We start from the raw sequence: 16,504 nt of genomic DNA, 5'->3' as shown, positions 1-16,504 counted from the left end.
ACACATAGTGTCTGCAGATGGTATAGCTACAGACCCAGAGAAGGTGAAGGCGGTAACCACCCGGCCGAGGCCCACAACTCTCAAGGAATTACAGTCATTTCTGGGAGTCTGTGCCTATTACTACAAGTTTATCAAGAATTTTTCGCACATCGTACATGCACTCACAGAGCTCACTAAGGGATACCCCCCAAAAAATAAGAAGGGGAACTCACCTCGGCATCGATACTTTGATGTGGCTGCACCTTTTGGAAAGTGGTGGACTGCAGAGTGTGAAGAAGCTTTCCATAAAATCATTCAACAGCTCACGTAAGCACCTGTTTTGGTACACGCTGATCCCACCCAGCCATATGAACTTCATGTAGATGCAAGCTACACCGGTTTAGGCGCTGTCCTTTATCAAGAGCGTGAGGGTAAACTCCGACCAGTAGCGTTTGCAAATTGAGGTCTCACACCACCCGAGAGAAACTACCCTGCTTATCAAGTGGAGTTCCTGGCATTGAAATGGACCATAACAGAGAGGTTCCATGATTACCTTTATGAGGCCAAGTTCACTGTAAAGACCGATAACCCTTTGACATACATCAAGACAACAGCAAAATTATCCGTAGCAGGACACCGGTGATTAGCGGCACTCTCTGCAGTATCGACCCGGCCGATTAAACATGGATGCAGATGCTTTGTCTCGGCAGCCTCATTCTAAGGGTTTATTACCCAATAATCAAATGAATGTGGGGACCTCTGAACTGAGAGCTTTATGCCAATGGGTATCCATTGTGGAGGAAAAATCCACAGCCAATGGAGAACGAGCAATTGATTGCCTGGGTGCACCACCAGAAGCCATATCCATAGCCTACTCAAGTTTTACTAGAGTTACAGGACCCTCAGCTGCCCAAACTAAAGGATCGAGAGATAGAGCATGCCCAGCAAGCTGATTCATGGATGAAGGACATCCTTTATGCATTGGAAAGGGGAAAAGATCCCAGGGCTATTCGACTGAGGCACCCAGAGGAGGTCCTTTTGCTGAAAGAATGGGATCGCTTATTGGTTCAGGATGGACGACTTTACTGAGGGCAGAAGCATCCTCAGAGGCCTCACCATAAGCAATTGGTGCTACCGCAGAAGTACCGGCAAGGAGTGTTAGAGGCCTGCCATGATCGAATGGGGCATCTAGGAGTTGAGCGATTGGAGGCCCTCGTTAAGGTAAGATTCTATTGGCCCCGGAAGGGGCCTGACATCGTTCACCATATTTGCACCTGTACCAGATGTATCCAGCAAAAGACTCTGCCTAAGCAGGCGGCTCCTCTTGTCAGCATCACAAGTTCTGTACCCATGGAGCTTGTCTTTATGGACTTTCTGTCATTAGAGCCTGACCGTCAGGGTACTGCAAATATCTTGGTGGTTACTGACCATTTTACTCGTTATGCCCAGGCTTATCCTACCAAAGATAAAAAAGCTTCCATGGTTGCCAAGATCCTGTGGGAAAAGTTCTCCGTCCACTATGGGTTGCCTGCCAGACTACACTCAGATCAGGGACAGGATTTTGAAAGTCGATTAATAAAAACTTTGTAAGATCATGGGGATCAAAAAATCACGCACCACCCCTTATCATCCCCACGGGAATCCACTACCAGAACGATTCAACCGTACACTACTGAACGTGCTGGGAACTCTGGAACCTCAGCAGAAAATATACTGGAGCCAACATGTGGAGCATTTGGTACATGCGTATAACTGCACTCGACATGATGCAACTGGGTTCACATCATACATGTTAATGTTTGGTCGAGAGGCCCAGTTGCCGGTTGATCTCTGTTTTGGAGTGTCTTCAGATGGGGCACTCCCAGAAACATATTTGGGGTATGTGACTCGCTTAAGAGATCAACCTGAAGGAGGCATATCGGATAGCGACGCAAGCAGCTGGTCACCAGAATCAAAAGAATAAAACCCGATATGATCAGCGAGTGAGGCAACAGGAGATTCGGGTTGGTGACCGAGTTTTGGCTCAAAATCTCGGACTACAGGGAAAACACAAAATTGCAGATCGTTGGGAGTCACACCTATACATTATAGAGAAGAAACGTGGGGATCCACCAGTGTATCGCATACGTCCTGAGGGCAGTCACGGCCCCACCAAAACTCTCCACCGGAATCATCTGTTTCCTATAGGACAAGTATTGTTTCCCCATGAGGATATTTTCCCCATGAGGATATTTCCATAGATTTGGAGACTCCCGGCCCTGCAAGTCGGACACGGTCCAAACGACGGAAATATACCTGTCCTCTGCAAACGTCCAGCTTCTCGGAGACTGAGGATGAAATGGGGTTTGGCGAACGTCCAGTTGGGAATGCCCTGACCCTAATGGATCCTTTTGTTGTCACACAAAGAGATGGTGAAGGGGAAGAACCCACACTAAGCACTCCCGAGGCCCTACTGCCTAAGCTGTAGCGACCCCCCAAGAACATGAGGAAGGTTCAGTGCAGACAGAGAACCCTGTACCCCAAACAGCCACTTTAAACCCAGATGCACTCGAATTCGTGCCTCGAGGACCCATCATCTTGCCTCCATGTTCAGTGGTATCACCTCAGCCAATACCCGACAGCCAGCCTAGACGTTCCTCTAGGAAAGGGAAGCCCAGGTGTGCACTGACGTATGATTGTTTAGGGGAACCCAGTGACCTACTGATCCCTGGGGTGCCACGGGGGATGAGCTGCCTCATGGGAAACCTGTTCTACCCCTCAGGGTCCTGTGGGATGGATGATGGGAATGCTTCTGATGAATGGGGGCCCTGGGTCTCCTGCTGGGGATCCACGGTTTAGAGTTGCCTACCTTGATGGGGACATCAAGGATTTTTTTTGGGGGGCGCAGGGAGGAGTGTAACCCCTTTGCGGTTTAGAGAGCATGGTCCCTTTAAATCTTTTCCCAGGGGGGAGAGGGAGAGGGAGAGTAAGAAAACAGGAGGGAAACTCCAGGGGGCGGGACTGGAGCTCCAGGGAGAGAGGGAGGCAGTCTGCAGACCCTAGAGAAGGAAGAAGGGAGAACCTGTGTGAAGCCTGAGGAGGACAGGCCCGATCAGGAGCCAGGAGGAGCCCTGTGCCAGGGAGGAATCGCCCAAGAAGGACAGACTGGAGCTGGACCCAGTATCATGGCTGCCCAGAGCTGCGTGGGGCTGTGAGTACTGGGCTTGTGACTCTGCACTGGGAACAAGGAGGGAGGTTGCTAGATAGTTAAGTGGGGAGGTGGTCGCTCTGTGTGGCTTTGCAGAGAGCGGCAGAAAGCGGCACCGGAGGGGTTTGCTGGGGAAAGTTCACTGGCGCCGAAGATGACCAGGAGCACCCAAGACTCACCACTAAACTGGAACTTTGCTCAGGACTCCTGAACTTTGTGTGCAGACACATTACTCAGTGCCTGCCCCTCCAGACTGTGCTACCACTGGGCCCGTGGGGCCTGGGTTTGAATGCAACCCTGTTCTACTGCTCCCCCTATATTTCCCCTCGTTGTTTTTCTCCTCTCATCCCTCTGTAAATAAATATCTCCCTTTGTTATATTCATTGTACTTTTCCTGTGGGTGGGTGTGTTCACTCCGGGGGGTTTGGAACAGGTGCCCCTGGGTTGGAAGGGATTTCTCCTGCTGCATTCGTGCGTGCGCTCTCTCTTGGCCAGAGCTGCCTGCAGAGCAGACTCCATCTTGGCCACGAGGGCACGAAAGTTACACAAGATAAGATGGTTTGACAGAATAATGAGTAGGGATGTTGTGTCCGAGATATCAGGAACAAGGGGAGGTAACAAACGGATGTCATGAAATACATAAGGTGGTATGTAAGTTGTTGGTCTCCATCTATAGTATAAAAATAAAAATTCACATTATACTCTGATAGCTCTAGCACAGGCCACCAATTCAACTTCTGAAAAAAGTAAACTCAGACATACCTTTGGATAATCCAGTTCAAAGAAGGTCTCTAAATTGTTGATGAGGTTAGGATCTACACCTTTTAGTGGCTTTAGAAGCGAGACACCAGGAAGCTTGCTATAGGGTTGTTTGTCTGTTGCTTTTTTGTTGAGGTGGAGACGTCTGCAAAGAAGTGGAGATATATATAGCTATCTTTGAAAGTATTTCTGGTCTTAAAAGTAAACTACACACCAAACCTCATACATTTGATCTAGTTAGTTTCAATCCTCCCTTGAATCAGTCAGTCTGAACACCAAGAGGTTCACAATATTAACTTAGAAAAGTCACATTGAAAAATATTGACACTAGTTTATTTTGTGCATTTGATTTTATCTAATCAGTTTCTCTGCTCTTCTGTGTAGTCAGTTTCCCCTGTTTGTATGGGTCTTCCACACAACAAGAGAGGAGAGAGAAAAAAAGCTATGTATATAAGTAGGTCATAAAACCGTAAGAATTCAAAAAAAGCAGGGGCTCTATAGAAGATGTGCACTTGAAACTACTTCTCTTTTTTTTTTAAACTGTCATCACAATCTAGTCAGTGTCCCTTTAAAGCAATGAGTGAAATGAGGATCAAAGCATGTCAGACTGAGCTATTAATGGGAGTTAAAATGTTATAATTTGAACTGTATTTCTATGAGTTTTATGACACATGGCAACAAAGCTACGCACTTCATAAGGGCAGGCATATTCTAGAGGAAATAATTACATCAAAACACATTTCAATTACATAGGTGACGCTATGTCTAAATTTCACAGCCTGAAAGCTGTAATAGTGTAACTTACCAGTTAATGTTTTAAATAAAAAGGCAGCAAACACCTTGAAAAACGAGTGCAGGAATTTTACAGGAGAGCTAAACCTATTTTCCACCAGTTTGTCTTCTAGTAAGAAATGTACTAGAACAGCAACACAGCCTTTTAATTTTAAGAAAAAAGGTTTTTACGATCTACATTTTCCCTTAAAGAGCTGAGACCACCAGTATTTCAGCACAAGACTCAGAAAGAGAAACGGCCTACAAACAAGGGTGAAAATGACTTGTTTACCTCACTGTACAAGCTCACAAAAATATAGAAAGTAAACAGCACAGTGGGGTAGGGGGAAAGCTTTTTAAGTAGTTTTATTTCATCAGGTAACAAGGATACTGTAGTTTTACTGCCAAGTAACAGAGGGGTAGCGTGTCAGTCTGTATCCATAAAAATAACGAGGAGTCCAGCGGCACCTTAAAGGCTAACAGATTTATTTTGGCATAAACTTTTGTGGGTAACAAACCACTTCAGAGCATGGAGTGAAAATTACAGATACAGGCAAAAATATAGGCACATGAAGAGAAGGGAGTTACCATACAAGTGGTTCTCCACTTGTCACGTTAACTCCCGTCTCTTCATGTGCCTATATTTATGCCTGTATCTGTAATTTTCACTCCATGCCTCTGAAGAAGTGGGTTTTTTACCCACGAAAGCTTATGCCCAAATAAACCTGTTAGTCTTTAAGCTGTCACTGGACTACTTGTTGTTTTTATAGTTTTACTGTATAGAATTAACTTGACCAAATTCCTTTGAAAAGCTGTGTATATGAACCCCTCTGGAAATCTACTAGCACATTATGCCAAGAATAGTAATAATCCAAAAAACAGAATTGTTTCAGAAAATGGCACAGGATTGCACAATAGGATTTAGTGCCCCTGGGGGTCACCTACCTTTCAGACACTAATCCTATGGCTACACTACGCGGCGTTTGGCGACAGAGCCTGTGCCGCTAAAAGACGCTGCTCACATCGGTGCTTTCAGCCAGTAAAACTTGTCGTTTGGGGGTGTGAGTTTATTTAAACACCCTGAACGACAAAAATTTTGACGACGAAGTGCCAGTGTAGACAAACCCTAGGTGTATGACCCACTTCCAACCCTGTTCCCCTTGCTTTTTTTAAAACACACATCTACAGCATAAGCAAGAGTGTGTTGACAGTGACAGTTAGCTGGTGTGTAGACGGCAAAAGTAGCAAAGTAATCTACTTCAAGTGGGTGTTCAAAAAACCAAAGTCCCATCTTCAAAGTTTTAGAAGGAAGTGGCTGACTTCATAGTACTACTTTGAAGATTACAGAAAAACAAAGTTAAAAGAATATTATGGTTGCATAGACAACCACTCAAAAGTCAGTAAGTGCCAAAATTAAGGTTTCTGGTATAATTTTAATTCTGCCGCTTTGCGTGTATGCATGATGAGACACTCTTCAGATACTTGATCACATACTATTCCTCCCTCTACAAATGTCCCTGCCTCCTTATTCAGTACACAAGATGGATGATGCTCAGGGGACAAATCAGACTGGTGTAATAAGCAAGGCTGTCATCTCTTGCTTCATTTACTGGAGAAATTGTAGATGTCAATCTCTAGTATGATCAAGAGGCTCCCAGGAGGCTCATCTCAAAGCCATTATGGGTAATGCCAACACTGCAAGAAAACACCCACAGTTGGCCACGTCATCTGATTCATGCTCAGGCTATAGGGCTATAAAACTACAGTGTAGATTTTCAGGCTCAGCCTGGAGCCCAGGTTCTGAGACCCCGGGGTGAGGGTGGAGGGGCAGGGGTGGTCACAGAGCCCAGGCGCCAGCCTGAGCATCTATACTGAAAATTTATAGGCCCACAGCCCAAGCCCAATGAGCCCAAGTCAGCTGATATGAGCCAGTTGCATGCACTTTATTGTACTGTAGACATTCCGTAAGCAGTTCAGAACCCCGTTGGTCCTGGTGCAGGGTCAAAGGTTCCTGGACTAAGGGCCAGCTATGTACATAAAACTACCTTATACCATTCTACACCAACTGTAGGTATCTACTATTAATAATCTAGAGTAAGGGAAGACCTAGCCTGAAGAGACCAAAGAAGAGTCTGGTAGCCCACTGCAGCAATACATAAGCTGAAGTAGTTGGAGGGTACACTCCCTTATACAGAGTAGGCTGATGTCATCCTTACATAAGATCTCTAATGCACGCCCCAAGAGATGCAGCTTTTCAAGGCAGTTCTGCAGCTTGACCCCAAGACAATCACATCTCACAGGTGGGAATGCACAGAAGCCCTCAAAGAAGGGTCTAGAGAGACAGTGGCACTGGAAGGGCAGTGCGGTTTACAAAACATCAATGAGGTGGAAAGAAATTTGGGGAAGGCAAAAGGGAAAGAATGAGACAGAAGCACTAGGGGTAGGAAAGCAGTGGCTCATACAACTTGGGAGAGAAGGGGAGTGAGGGGACAAAGATTCCATAAGGAGTTTCAGGGAAACAGCACTCAGGATTTGGGCCCAAGAAGGAATAGAGAGGGACAGTTTGACTGCGACGAAAGAGAACCCTAGGAGAACTGAAGACAGTATTGAGGGGAAGTAAGGAGCGAGAGAACGAAGAGCATCCAGGACAGAACAGAGTGGAAGATGCTTTGCAACACAAGAATAAGGACACCGAGGCAGATTCAGGGAAATTAGAGGTGGAGAACAAGGTAGATGAGGAAAGGAAATGGTGCTGGGAGGGCACATTTGGAGGAAGGAGGCAAGGACAAGTGAGGACAGGAGACCCAGGGAAGGAGAAGGGGGCAGAGAAGATTGAGTGGGAAATAGTTTTAATAAAAGAAGGAAGGGTCGTGAAAAGGACGAGAGATTTTGTGAAGTGGGAGAAAGATAGAAGAGAAAGAAAGAAGAGATCCCAAATAATGAAAGGGGGAAACGTTGCTATGGAGCACATTGGACTACATACAGTGTAATGGAATAGGATGGCTTGCCCCATGGGCTGGAGAGCCTGGAGCTAAGCCAATGCCGATTACAGGATGAGCCCCACCTGAGAGGAATTATGGGATTCCCATGCAAAAGGAGCAGGAAATTGCAATGAAGTAGGCAAATCCAGGAAATTAATTATGTCTGTACACATTGCAGGGAGCAAGAAAGCTTCAGCAGGGCCCTAAGTCAGTGGGGGAAAAGCTCAAGAAGCAGGAGGGAGTGATGACAGTTATCCAGGTAGGGAGGCCTGAGAGCCACGCTGTCCAAGCAGGGATGAGACTGGAAAGGCCTGTGGAGAAGGGCAAACTAAAAGCAGAAGATGCTGGGAACCAGAAAGACAGTCTCTCAAGGAGGTAGGACAGTGCCCATCTGAAATTGGGATGAAGACTCTGAGTTTGTGTTCTATTTCTGAAAGACCATGGTGTTATTTTGGATTATCAGGAAAGAGAGTGAACTGGGGTAGAGGCCCAGAGTGCCAGTATGCGCCTGAGGACTCAAATCGGACCCAAGCGGAGACTGTTTGACATACTTTCTAACTGAGTGAGTTTTTAAAGTACCGGGGCGGGGGAGGGCAGGAAATAGAGGAAGGGTGCTTGTAAGTGACCTCTGGCCATGAGGGAGATCACGAGAGGTGGGTGCCCGTGTTACTTACACACATGCACATGGAGAAAATAGCCACGTGAAAAAAATTATCCTGCATCTTTGCCTGCCCACTAATTAGTATCCCAGGATGTCAACATTCCAGCCTAAGAGCAGCTTTGAACAGTCATCACCCCAAACCAGCCAGATAAGATTTCTTCCTCTGCACCTCAAACACAGACTTCTTCCTCCCCCACCCCCCCCCCCCAAAAAAGAAAAGTATTTCTACCTGAGGCCCAAAACAGGCAGGATTCAATCGTAGCCCTGTGTCACCTTTTTGTACATAAAACTGTTATGAGTTTGAATTCCTGTATCTCATGTTCTTCCACAGCTAGAAGAAAGTGCTGTGTCTCCTTTTAAAAACTGCAAATTACTCTTTTTTCCACTGAGACACATTTCAAATGTCTAGCCCTATAGGACCACGATACCTAGCTTTGAGGTATTTATTTTTAAGGACAAAACTGTCAACAGTGGCCCAGGACTCATTCTTGGGTGACCTGACCTGTGGGGGCGAAGGGGAGGGTACTTTCAGGGGAAATTACACATTTTGGGGAGAAGGAAGAAATATTTCTGGGGCAGGTTAATTTAAAACAAAGTGGTGGTTGTTTGGACTATCAGAATGAGTAGCGGGATAGATTAGAGCAGAGTGGACACGAGGTGGTCCAAAGTACACGATAAATTACAGATCCTTGTGATAATTCTGAAAGTAAGCTCCCTGATATAATAGTAGATGGAGGAGGTACTGTGGATACCATATCTATGAGGGGCATGAGGCTTGCAGTGTTGACAGGGTCCTCATGAGAGCAACAGAGACAGAAGGCATCTGTAGAGGCGGCTTCTTTCGTGGAAGCTAAAGTTACTCTATTGCTAATATTACTGTAAAAAGCATGCATGTGCACTCTGGATGATAAAGAGACTGGAGCACACTGTACTAGTATAAGTCTCATGGCTTACTGTCAGTACCATGTTAGTGTCATGAAGACAGCCCTATTACAGTACTACAGAGATTTTAAAATGCCATGACGACTTCCATGCCAATAACCACAGACAGGTTTTCCCAGTTATGTAGCACAAGAATAAAGAAATAGATTTGTTTGTTTAAGAAATATTTTATACAATAGATTTGAACTGCTCATCCTGGGGAAAGCTTGTCATTTTCAGAATGTAGTAATTTTTTTGAATTGGCAATGATAAACACAATTAAAAGGTATTATTTTTTATTGGAAATATGGCATAAAAACACTAGTAGATATAAGAACAGGCTTGTTAAAGAGTAGCTATTGAAAGAGAAGAGTGAAGACAATTGGAGTGATTAGGCAATATTTACATTTTTTAAAAGTTTTCTGGATTAGGTTTTGTGCATTTTAGAATGTTAACAAGATTTAAACAAGTCACATTTATAGAAAAGAGTGCCAGTAGAAACTTAACTGGATTTGAATGTGCTCTCTCTAAAATATGAAACAGACACTTTTACCCACTAGGCTATATTTATGAGAACTGACATCTATTAAGTTAGCCATAATAGGGCCACCCATTGCCTTTGACTGCCATGAATGACAGAAAGAAAGACACTGAGATTTACAAGGGGGAAAAAGTTGCTAACTGTCAAAAGCTGTGAAGTTCTATGTCTAAAACTTTAAGCTCTTTGAGACCAGAGTGGTGTTTTTCTTGATGGTTTGAGAACATGGCTGCTGCATTTTTGGCACTGTCACAAGAATAGCTAGCTATATATCAAGTTATTTCTAATCAAATTTAAGGGCCCACATTTCCTTGTGATATGTAGTGGTGAACTGCTGTTGTAAGGGTAAAGTTGACAAAAAACTTTAAGCTTGCTATTTTTTTTTAAAATTAGTACGCACAAAGCTATCATTCTTCTCTCTTTAGATAGGATACCTAAAGTAAGTATTTACCTTCTTACACCTTCCTCAACTCTCAGAGCCTGTACCAAGGGCTGTACTAAGTTTGCTCTCCTTCCACAATAGGCACCTAGGGAATACTCCATTGTGGAATAATATTATCTGGGAATAAACAATAATGGTTTCATTCCAAGAACACTGTGTGCACACATTACTCTAATTCTCTGGGAATTTAGATTTTAAGCTTTAACTTCAATGGTTACTCGTTTTCTTTTTATGAATTAGATATTTTCCTCAGTGTGACGTGAGTGCTTTGGAAGAACGGCTTGGCTTTTCATCATTTTTCTCTGTCAACGAATAGCCTTCCCCTCCGCCAAAGGTAATCCTGTCATTTCTCTTCTCCAGAGCCAATATACGGTGCTTTACTGATATCTGTATAAGCAGTCTCTAAAGCATTCAGTTGAAATAGACGTCACAGGTCTTTGACAAAAGTCTATACCACATCTATAAATTCTCCGGGACAGCTTATTCGCAAAGCCAAAGGTTTGTCATGACTCTTCATAATAAAAAAGCCACAGTCCAAAATGTAGTACACTGTTTGCTCTGTATGCCTGCCAGCACCCACGGTGAACTTCATTTCCTTTTGCTGACTGCTCAACAACAGTTTCACAGTGTTTGAAAGATAGATCTTTTCTAGTTTTGAAGTGTCTAATTTTTTGTGTAAGTCACACTGTCAGTCTCACGAAGTGGTAACTTACTGGAGCAGCATTTGCTGCCAACAGGTGTCCAGTAAACCCATCCTCCCCAATACCATTCATTGCTTCAGGGGGAGGGGAGCGTCAAGTAACTCCTGCCAAGCTGCAGCAATGGCCTGACCTGCGTGCGGTTATCTGAATTTCAGTCACAGAATGAGTACAAATGTCCAAGTCAATCAGGTGACCACAGAATTGAATCTGAGGACATCTGCTGTTTTCCATAGTATCTTTGCACACAAAACCTGCAACTATTCCTTAATTTGTTGTTTTCTAATCACTTTCACTGTAATCCTACACATGAGAAGACAGTGTTTCAAACAAGCATGTTATCCCTTTCTCAAAGGATAACTTAGTTCAGAAAGAAAAACCAAGAGATGGGAAAGATTTTTTAAGCCATCCAAGAAAACAAGAACAATAGATCTTCTGTAATTGTTTTCTTCTCCAACTTAAGCAAATTCATTCTTCAGTAGCAGTTCTCATGACAACTCAAGTTTTTGACAAGTACAGTTCAAAACTAGTCGAATAATAGAAAACAATCCTCTAATGGAGCTTGCATAGTGTACCTAACACTTTATAGTCATTTGCACAGAGTACTGAAATTCCTCTTGGTTTGTTATGTGATTTTCTGATTAAGAGCCAGGAGACTTGAAACATTGAGCAGTGTCAAAACCCCACTACCAGGTATGTTATTGTAATGACATCTGCAACAGTTAGCCTAACCCCTGTTAGCCCATGGAAGGAACCACTATTCATCTTGCTGACTCCAAAGTAGCTTTAGTTTTCTGAGAGTGAAAAAGGATAAATGCTTTTGAGGGCAGATTTCTGGGTAATAAGGTACCACTGTCCAATCCAAGACACAATGATTTCCCTCTTTCTAAATGGATTCAGAGTGGTAGCCGTGTTAGTCTGTATCAGCAAAAAGAAAGAGGAGTCCCAGTGGCACCTTAGAGACTAACAAATTTATTTGGGCATAAGATTTCATGGGCTAAAACCCACTTCATCGAACACGATGAAGTGGGTTTTAGCCCATGAAAGCTTATGCCCAAATAAATTCGTTAATTTATAAGGCACCACAAGGACTCCTCGTTCTCTTTCTAAATGTTACTCAAGCAACCCCAACAAAAAAAAGTCTAAAATTAACATCCCCATTTTACGTCTAACAGAACATTCTTTCCTTAAAAATGGAAAAAAATGTTGGGGCAAATATAAGAAACTTGCCATAGCACAGTGGCTGTTAAGTCTTTCAGCTGAAGCAGTAACCCACAGGCCCTTAATAATGATATTTTAAAAATGTTTGAGAGTTTTCATTACAGGATTATGCTGTTCCTTCAGAAACTATCCAAAATACAGATGGTTTCATCATGCTTGGCAAATAATCTTTAAAGAACAGTTACAAGCATCTGTCGACTAATGTCAAGATATCATCACTACTAGCATAAGGTCTGGAAGTTTTACAGACATTGATTCTTAAGTATCTCTAAGGCACCTAACAACAAAGTGATGTCCTTCCAGAGTTATATAAGTAGCACTTCTAACATACTTCACTCATAAAATGCACTATGTCACGGGGCCAGGGAATAAAGAGCACTGAATTGGGGATGCACATTCAATACCATAACCTGAAATTAACTTTGGAATTTGCTTAAGGATGGCTTTTCTGTAGAATCCTTTGCTTAACTGCAATAGCTGCTTTTCACAGTGAAAAGTGGGAACAGTATAAGACTTATTTGTAAACAATTCAGAATTTCATCAATGAATTGATTATGCAAAATAGTTCTGCACTTGGGAATGTAGATGGCTACTAATTCTAAGTTACAATATCCCACAACATTAACTCTGCCTTAATAACCTATACATGACTGTTTTATAGTAAATTGCCCAATAGCCTTTATATCTAATTCTATTTGAAGTCCACTGGATCCAACCAGGATTCAAAATACAGTAATCAATCGCTCAGTACACTTGGTAGCTGCACTACAAAGGGTTCGTTTAGTTGGCTGGTTTTCACTGAAAGGGGGAAGGGCAGAAGAGGTTGGCAACATCTGCATCAACGCCTTATTTATTGGCACTCATGCTAATAATGATAATCTAGCTTTGCTTCCCAAGCAGAGAAAGACTACTTGCAATGGTATAGTTACACTACCAGCTATTTCCTTTTCAACTTTACTAATTTTCATTTTGCTACACCGTGCTTTCCAACAAATTCTGTTGGCATAGCAATTCTGCGTCATGCCACTTTGCTATAAGAAAAAGAGCATGGCAGACCTTCAATTTCTGGATTCCAGGAAACTCCACTGTAAATTGCAAACTGTAAGTGTTTAGAACATATCACTTTTACAAAGCTGCTTGCTGAACTTTAGAACACCCTCAAACCAGCTGTTTGCTGTTTTCAAACCGATCTGGTCACTCCGCTACCCCTACACAGAACAATTCTCAGAGTATACTAACTTGGCTACATCAGCTCATTTTAATGTACCTAGATTAAATTACTCCTGGGGGAATTCTGCGCATATGCAGAATTCATATCCTCTGCAGATTTCTTTGTGTCCCTGCAGAAAAATGACTTTCTGATGGGGAAACAAAAGGGAAGCCACAAGAGTGGTGATGTGCCCCTCCTCAGCGTCTCTTTCCCTACAAGGAGCAGCTGGGCCAGATAAGACCCACCCTCAGAAACTTCTTTTGGCTACAGGAAGCTCTGCACCCCCTCCCTTCCTGTCCCCCCATCACTCCTGAACCACAGGGGGAGGCCTCACTGTACAGGGAGCTGCTCCTCCTTCCACCCAAACCTTATGCATCCAGACCACTCCCCCCCACACACAGACCCCCTCCGCATACAACCTTCACCCCCTGCACACAGCATCCCCACCAAGTTTCACCCCCTGTACACAGACTACCACCCACTAAGCCCCCTACTCAAACCCCACCCCAGAGCCCCACTCCCCCAGCACCCAGAACCCCCTCCTGAGCCCCATCCCCCAATACCCAGACTCCCCCAAGAGTTCTATTCCCCCTGGACCCAGAACCCCATAACAAGCCCCTGTGCATCCACATCCCTCCTGCACCAGATCCTCCACCAAACCACCTGCATTCAGAATGCCCCACACAGAACCCTCTCACCCCACACTGCACCCCCCCCCCCACTAAGCCCCTCCACACTTGGATCCTGCTGGGCTGAGGCCTGGTCTACACTACGCGTTTAAACCAAATTTAGCAGCATTAAACCGATTTAACCCTGCACCCGTCCACATAACGAGGCCCTTTATATCGATATAAAGGGCTCTTTAAACCGGTTTCTGTACTCCTCCCCGACGAGGAGTAGTGCTGAAATCGGTATTGCCATGTCGGATTAGGGTTAGTGTGGCCGCAAATCGACAGTATTGGCCTCCGGGTGGTATCCCACAGTACACCACTGTGACCGCTCTGGATAGCTATCTGAACTCAGATGCACTGGCCAGGTAGACAGGAAAAGCCCCGCGAACTTTTGAATTTCATTTCCTGTTTGTCCAGTGTGGAGAGCTCACCAGCACAGGTGACCACGCAGAGCTCATCAGCACCAGTAACAATCCAGTCTCCCGAGAATCGAAAAAGAGCTCCAGCATGGACCACACGGGAGGTACTGGATCTGATCGCTGTATGGGGAGAGGATTCCATGCTAACAGAACTCCGTTCCAAAATATGAAATGAAAAAACATTTGAAAAAATTTCCAACGCCATGATGGAGAAAGGCCATACCAGGGACTCAGTGCAGTGCCGTATGAAAGTTAAGGAGCTCAGACAAGGCTACCAGAAAACCAAAGAAGCAAACTGAAGGTCCATGGCAGGACCGAAAACATGCCGCTTCTACGCTGAGCTGCATGCAATTCTAGGGGGGTTTGCCATCAGTTCCCCACCCCTGTCCATGGATTCCGAGGTGGGGGTGGTAATCTCAGCCATGCCTGAGGATTCTGCGGACGGGGAAGATGAGGAGGAGGACAAGCTTGCAAAGAGCACACAGCACTCCTTTCTCCCTAACAGCCAGGAGCTTTTTCTCACCCAGATGGCTTGGGAGGGTAATTCCACTAGCCCAGACAATGAAGCCATGGAAGCGACCTCTGGTGAGTGTACCTCTGTAAATATAAAACATGGTTTAAAAGCAAGCGTTTTTTAATGATTAATTTGCCCTGAGGACTTGGGATGCATTCGCGGCCAGTACAGTTATTGGAAAAGTCTGTTAACATGTCTGGGGATGGAGCGGAAATCCTCCAGGACATCTTCATGAAGATGTCCTGGAGCTACTCCAAAAGCCTTTGCAGAAGGTTTCTGGGCAGGGCAGCCTTATTCCGTCCTCCATGGTAGGACACTTGACCACATCATGCATGTAGCAAGTAATCTGGTACCATTGCATGACAAAGCCTAGCTGCGTATGGTCCCGGTGATTGCTGGCATTCAAGCAACATCCGTTCTTTATCTTGCTGTGTTATCCTCAGGAGAGTGATATCGTTCATGGTAACCTGGTTGAAATTCAGGAATTTAATTAAGGGGACAGAGATGGCCATTCCTACTGGGCTGTTCACCTGTTTCTTAAAAGAAATCCTTCCTTGCAGGTAGCCAAGAAGGGGGAGGGAAGGGGGGAGAAATGGTGCTGAGCTTTTTCGTGTTTGCTAGCAGGGATCTTCCCTGCTACCAGCCACGCGGTGGGGGGGGGGGGGGGAGGGAGGTGTTTAGCAGTGATCTTCCATGATACCCGGCCATGCGGTGGGGGGAGGGGTAAAGCGATCATCCCAGAGAATTGATTGGGGGGCGGGGGGGTGGTTTCTGCTACTACATGTTAACAGGAAAGCAGCAGCACTGAACGGGATTTGCTTGGTATTTGGGAAAGGAGGGCACTGTGTATCTGAAGGCTGCAGAAGCCGAAAGACAATGGCTTACCATGGCCGCATGCAAGCTGAATTCTGCTGACCGGACTTGCGTCTGTGAGATCTCTAACACCAGAGCCGCAGGCACTCAATATTAAGATGCAAAATGCGACCTTGTAGTGAAATCACATGTGCTATGTAAGGTGAATAGTGTTGTTCACCATGAAAGAGTATAAGCATTGTTCTCTAAAATGTATCTTTTTAAATACTTCTCTCCCTTTTTTTCCCTCCCTCATGCAGCTGCAATTTTTTCAAGCCTCCCTACTCCATCCCGATGGCTATCTCAGATAAGGCGGCGGAAAAAAAAAAGACGCGAGATGAAATGTTCTCGGAAATCCTTGAAGTGACCCGCAATGAAAGAGCTTATCTGAATGAGTGGTATCAAATTACAGGAAAGATGCCAGTGAACGTGAGAAGAGGAGGGACGAACGAACGTGAGGAGAGGTGGCGGCAGGAAGATCAGTGGTGGCGGGATGCAACTCTGGGGCTGCTGCGTGATCAAACTGACATCCTCCGACATCTGTTGGAGCTTCAGGAACAGCAGCAGGGTCACAGAGTGCCGCTGCAGCCCCTGTGTAACCACGTTCACCATGTTCCATATCTTCCTCACCCAGACGTGTAAGAACGCATGGGGGAAGGCTTCGTGCACCCACCCACTCC

The 16,504-nt window shown here is 44.9% G+C and overlaps 1 protein-coding gene across 2 annotated transcripts in view; it reads right to left on the bottom strand.

Annotated features, from left to right (window-relative positions):
- UGCG (UDP-glucose ceramide glucosyltransferase) overlaps positions 1-16,504 on the bottom strand; it is a 47,818-nt gene that overhangs the window by 17,607 nt on the left and 13,707 nt on the right. For both annotated transcript variants that reach the window (XM_050943164.1, XM_050943163.1), the window contains exon 2: positions 3,929-4,070. In XM_050943164.1, the coding sequence (XP_050799121.1) occupies positions 3,929-4,070 (142 nt within the window). The remainder of the gene's footprint in view (positions 1-3,928; positions 4,071-16,504) is intronic.

The sequence above is a fragment of the Gopherus flavomarginatus genome, chromosome 3 (assembly GCF_025201925.1).
Source record: "Gopherus flavomarginatus isolate rGopFla2 chromosome 3, rGopFla2.mat.asm, whole genome shotgun sequence".
In the NCBI taxonomy this organism is placed as follows: domain Eukaryota; kingdom Metazoa; phylum Chordata; order Testudines; family Testudinidae; genus Gopherus; species Gopherus flavomarginatus.
This window is presented reverse-complemented; position numbering and strand designations above follow the sequence as displayed.